The sequence below is a fragment of the Capricornis sumatraensis genome, chromosome 2, assembly GCF_032405125.1.
Source record: "Capricornis sumatraensis isolate serow.1 chromosome 2, serow.2, whole genome shotgun sequence".
Lineage (NCBI taxonomy): Eukaryota > Metazoa > Chordata > Mammalia > Artiodactyla > Bovidae > Capricornis > Capricornis sumatraensis.
The window spans coordinates 176,119,563-176,125,562 of NC_091070.1; the positions used below are offsets into that span (position 1 = coordinate 176,119,563).

A 6,000-nucleotide genomic window follows, 5' to 3' on the forward strand; every position below is an offset into this window, starting at 1 on the left:
TTCTATGTTCCCATTCTCAACTCTAAAACAATTTGGGATAGCTAAATATACAGAGACAAATACATACTACAAGCAATAGTATGGGATATAATGTTGAGTAACTTTACCTTTTCCACTATGCTAGGCCAAATGACAAATACATTACCTCACTTTCATTACCTTACATTATCTAGGATTACTTTTAATACTAAAGTGAAAGTGAAGTTGCTCAGTCATGTCCGACTCTTTGCGACCCCATGAACTGTAGCCTATCAGGCTCCTCTGTCCATGGGATTTTCCAGGCAAGAGAGCTGTAGTGGATTGCCATTTCCTTCTCCAAGGGATCCTCCCGACCCAGGAATCGAACCCGAGTCTCCCGCGTTGCAGGCAGACGCTTTGCCATGGGAGCCATCAGGGAAGCCCAAATCAACTCTTAAATGTGATTGGTCCAGTATAATAGGCTTAAGCCAATGAGTGCATAGCATTCTTATGGTGTATAGTGAAGATACAGGAATAAGGATTTATCCCAATTTAGGCATGCATTGGAGAAGGAAATGGCAACCCACTCCAGTGTTCTTGCCTGGAGAATCCCAGGGATGGGGGAGCCTGGTGGGCTGCCGTCTGTGGGGTCGCACAGGGTTGGACACGACTGAAGCGACTTAGCAGCAGCAGCAGCAGCAGGCTAATGAAATGATAGAGAGTATTTTCTAGAGGCATCTAGGAAGTTTCCTAGCATGAACAGAAGCCCGGGAAAACAAAGTAACTCTTCCTCTGCACACTGACATTGTTACGCACGTGTATGAGTTCTATAACTACATGGCACGGTGCTACCATCGTAAAGGGGTACTTCAAATTTCCTTAGCAAATATGAACCCTCCCCCACCCCCACCGCCTAAGCGCCCTGACCAAGTGAGTGAGTTGACAGTAACACCAGGTCATCCACACCATACTGGAATCACTGGGACATAATTTGAAACAGGAACCTGGTAAAGAATCCAAGTATCCAGAGACCCATCACAAACTTGAGATGAAGTCAGTGAGAAGAAAGGTAGGCTTAAGATCTTTTAAATTAATGCACCCTGCTTCTTATATTGCATTTACTATTCCTCATTTCTCTATCCTGTTCACTGTAAATCATCCAAGGGCTTGACTGGTTTTCAAGCCTTGATTCATTGACACATATTTAGTGTGAAATTCTTAAAAAGGATGGTTTCTGAAAGAGAACATTAAAATAGGAAACACAATCCCAAAAGAAGGGGTAGACAGATAAAAAGCAAGAGCAACCACAGCAAAAGTGAAAGGTGACATCCTGATATGGAGGGACGCTCAGATAGAATTCTAGATAGGAACTGGCAATTACAAAACTCTCGAGTCATCAGGGAAAATGAACAGTAAATGAACATTAAATCATGTTCAATAACTTCTAATATGAAGGCAAGAACTTGACTAATTATCCTGATTTTTACCAAACTGGTTAATACAAGAATATTTTTACATTTCATATAAATAATGAAGTAAGCAACCGTATTGAGAACACACATATACCAAGGAACTGCAGGAGACCTCTAGATCCTAAATGTGGCCCTCAGCTAGACTCTTGGTCATAAAAAAATCTAGACTCTTGGTCATAGAGCCATAAGAAAGCAAATTCTGCCAACAGCCTAAGTAAGCTTAGAAGTGGCCTCTTCTCCAACTGAGTTCATGATGAAACTTCAGCCTGGTTCTGAGGGAGAGAACCTAGCTAAGCCCCACCTGGATTCTTGATCCAAAGAAACTGAGATAAACTGTTTTTTAAGACAGCAAATTTGTGATAATTTATTACAAAGCAATATAAAATTAATACAGCATCACAAAGAGATTATGGCTAGTCTGAATAAAAGCTGTCTCAGCAGTGTGATTGAATAGGAGCCAGACTGCATTGATTTGAAGGAGTGAGAGGAGGGTAAGTGGAGTGAGCATAGATGACTTTAGAGAGGTTTGCCTGGGGACAGAAGGAGAATGTAGGGCTGTAGCTGAATGGTGCTTTGGTTTTGAGGACAAAGTTTTTATTTTTGTTTTTTTATGGGAAGTAACTTGAGCATATTTAAAAATCTGCCTTTTCGAAGGATCAAGTTTTACTCGATTCTTGAAAATTTGTACTTGATTCTTGAAAATTTGCTTGGCTATGCTAAATGCAGCATAGCTAGGTATAACTTATATGACATAACTGGTTAAAAGCAATATGTCTGGTGACCTAATATCAATATTAACATTGAAAATATTGTAAATGATTATAAAAGAAAGTAGTATAAATTCTGTTATTCAGCTAAACCCTCTTGTTTGCAAATCTCCAAATGAAAGAGGGCTTCCTTGTGTTTGGAGGATCCTCTCGACTGAGAGCACATACACACACACTGTCAGAGTCAAGTTCCACTATTCTTTCAATTCTCAGCAAAGGAAAGCCACTATTATTTGACTTTCTATGACGATTTTCTAAGGTGGCAGCTTTCCACAGGAGCTGACCTGTAAGTCTTGATCTAGACCCCATGTTGAATTTGTAGAATTAAGAGGAAAGAACGTGAGACAAATTACTATCTATCTAACACTGCTGCAAGAATTCCAGCTTTGTGTCATTTGTTTACAACCTGTTCCTTATGGTAAATAGTAGTTATAATTTCCCTACATTTACATTTCTATGATCGAAACATGCTTTGCTATTCTCAAATGGTTAGCTGAAAATAAGCACTGCCATAATAGATGAAGAGGAAGAAAGCAAGAAAGAAGAAAACTTGCCACATCCCAAGTTCTATACCAGGTACTTAATATAAATCGTCCTTAATTCTCCAAACAAATTTTCAAAGAAGACTCTTTAATTATCCTCATTTTTCAAATAAGCAGACTGACTCATTTAGATTAAGCAAATGATACCCAGGGTCCTGCATCTGATCATATTGTGTCACATTAAAGAATAAATCCCTGTGTATAACTTTAAAGTTAATGTCTTAATTAACTACTGTATTGCTCTCATTCTAAAAAAGAGGATTCTTTCTTAGGGAATTAACAGCAGTCAATACCAGACAAGGAGAACTATGTATTAAACTAATAAGGAATAATGCGAGAGAATATTACTTTGTATGTTTCTAATTTCTCATTATGTCCTTCCATGTTCAACAACATCATTAATCCAGTTGAGCTCCTGTAGTGATATTTCAAAAATTGTCCTGACTGCCATGATCCAGTTGTTGAGGATTTGCTTGTTATAACAGAATAAATAGTTTTTTTTTTAATGTACCTTACATTAAACAACAAAGGCTTAGTTCTGAAATATGTCTATTATTATTAGTCTTTTGTAACCATGGTAATTTAATGTCATCTTACAGCCAGTCACTTGACTTAGCCTAGTGGTGTTTAGGTTTGAGCTTGCATCAGAATCTCCTCTAGGGCTTCTTCAAAACACAGATTATAGGATTAGACTACCCGCTGTTTGGATTCAGTAGATGTGGGTTGTAGACCTTAAAATTTGTGCTTCAACAGCACATTCCCAGGTTCTGTTGCTGGTCTGGAGACCATACGTTGAGACCCACTGGCCTAGACAAGGGTTTTAAAATATTTTTCTGTAAAGAATCAAGTAAATACTTTTGGCTTTGTGGACCATATAGTTTCTGTCACAACTGCTCAACTTTTCATTTGTTGTGGAAAGCAGCCATACACAATTCCTAAATGAACAGAGATGGCTCTGTTTCAATAAAATTTCATTACAGAAAGAGGTGTCAGGATATATTTGGACTGTAGCTGGTCAACCTCTGGGTTAGACCAACTCAGTATAAGAGGGCTGAAAAATGACTTTATATATACTAAATATACTCTGTGACTCCAAGAAAATCAACTATAGCTTTATTTGCAAAATCCCTTCTAAGTTTCTAAATAAAACCTGCAGAACTATAACAGAGACTAAGTTGATTGTGTTAAACCATCATAGAGGAGAAATCCTGGTGAACCCAATAAAGAAGGAATAGTTTTATGCACAAGTCTGCATTTTACAAACAGTTTTTGTCTTAACATGCCCATTAACTATATCTTCATTTTTAAATTTTAGTTTTACTTGGATATTGTTTATAATGTTGGAAGTTATAAATATACCAAAATGAAACACTATATCGAATGACATAGATGCCAACCCAATCAGATCATCTATTGACTTTCTAATAAAATGAAAGAAAACAAAAGCATACTGCTTGCTATGAGTGTGCCCAGATTTAATATATTTGATCTTCACCCAGAATAGTGTACTTCAAACTAATTTAAAATACCAATATAACCTTAAAAGTCTACTAAATTGTTTATGCCAATGAATCCACTGCATTAGCTCTATCCTAACACAATGTAAATTCCTGTAAAAATACATCATTCAGATAAATTTTTGTCATAATAAATTGCGATTTAGTTCCCTGAAAATAACCAGATGCAAATGCCATGAGGAAAGCTAGTATTATGGGTCATCATATAAACTTAAAATACAAATATGATAAAAACATCTCCAACAATGCTATAGACTAGAAACATTTAGACAAGATCTCTGCAATTATCTATTGTAACATTTTGATAACTTAAAGATGGATTAAAATGGCTTTATGAGGGAATACATGACTCCTCGTTCAAAATCTGTTCCTAAATTCAATTAATTCAAATGTTTCATTTTGAACAATGGATTAATATTTGCCACTAGACAGTTATTCTTTAGATCAATGCAGTGGTTTTCAAAGAGTCCTTGGTTTGTTGTTGTCTTGTTTTGTTTTTTAAAGGTTGAAAGAGTACTGTGGTCAAACGAAACTGGAAAATGTTCATTTAAAACAAATTAAATTTTTTTTTTTAACTTCTTCAGAAGCAGTATTCATGGAACATATGTCTAAGAAAGATGTGGTAAACTGTGCGGCCTTTTCCAATCTCATCTGAACACAGAACCAAATTATCAGTAGAGCATTTTGAAGTATACAAGAAACAATAAAGAAAACAATGTTCTTAGTGCCTAAACCCAGGTACCATATGATATTTTTTACAGTAATTTCAATTAGATTCAACAAGTATTTGTTAAATACCTCTACTATTTGATTGATCACTTAAAGGTTAACATTGTAGTTTTGTTATGCTACTCACCTAAGACTATCTAGAACAAAGTTAATCCTATTAAACATACTTACACTCCTCTTCAGGCCTCTTCCGAAGTGCTGCACGAACTTCTTTACAAGGACTTCTCTGATATTGTGGGGGATTCCTTCCCCGTATTAAGTTCTCCATCCTATAGGAGGAAATTAAAAGGGTAGTTTAATATAAAAATCTTGATACATTTTTTTAAAAATTAAATGATTTAGATTAAGAATCAATGATTCAGGTATATAAAGATGCTTAGTAGACCACATCCTTAAGAGTACTGAGCAAGGAGAAGGACAGTCAGGAGTGGCAGAGACTGTAGTAAACTGGAGAGGGCTTGACTTCTCTAAGGCATTCCAATTTTAAAAATATAGAAACCCATGTGGATGAAACTCATATGCACTTTCTCCAATTAGGGACTCTTATGGGCTGAATGTTTGTGTCCTTACCCTCCTCCACTCCTCCCATCTCCTACCTTCACAGGTTGACTCTAACCCCTTAAGTAACAGTATTTTGATGTGGAACCCTTGAGAAGTAACTAGTTTAGCTCAGGTCATGAGGGTGGGGCACACATAATGGGATTAGTGTTTTTATAAAATGAGGAAGACAGACTAGAGCTCCCTCTCCCCTGCATAGGAGGATACAGTGAAAAGGCAGTCATCTATAAACCAGGAAGAGAGCTCTCTCCAGGCACCAACTCTGCTGGTGCCTCCATATTAGACTTCCAAGACTCCAAAAGTGTGAGAAAAGTGTGAGCTTAAGCCACCCAGTCTGTGGTATTTTGTTATAGTTACCTAAACTGAGTAAGTCAGAGACCCATTGACTAAAAAGTGATTACTTATAAACAAACACATTAAAAATCAGCTTACACTTTAGAAAGAAAAAACCTTTCAC

General features: G+C 36.7%; 1 protein-coding gene across 2 annotated transcripts in view; it reads right to left on the reverse strand.

Annotated features, from left to right (window-relative positions):
• The window catches only part of LRRC7 (leucine rich repeat containing 7), a 496,743-nt gene extending 491,490 nt beyond the window's left edge, over window positions 1-5,253 (reverse strand). For both annotated transcript variants that reach the window (XM_068963774.1, XM_068963773.1), the window contains exon 1: window positions 5,157-5,253. In XM_068963774.1, coding sequence (XP_068819875.1) covers window positions 5,157-5,253 — 97 coding nt within the window. The remainder of the gene's footprint in view (window positions 1-5,156) is intronic.
• Window positions 5,254-6,000: the final 747 nt, after the last annotated feature.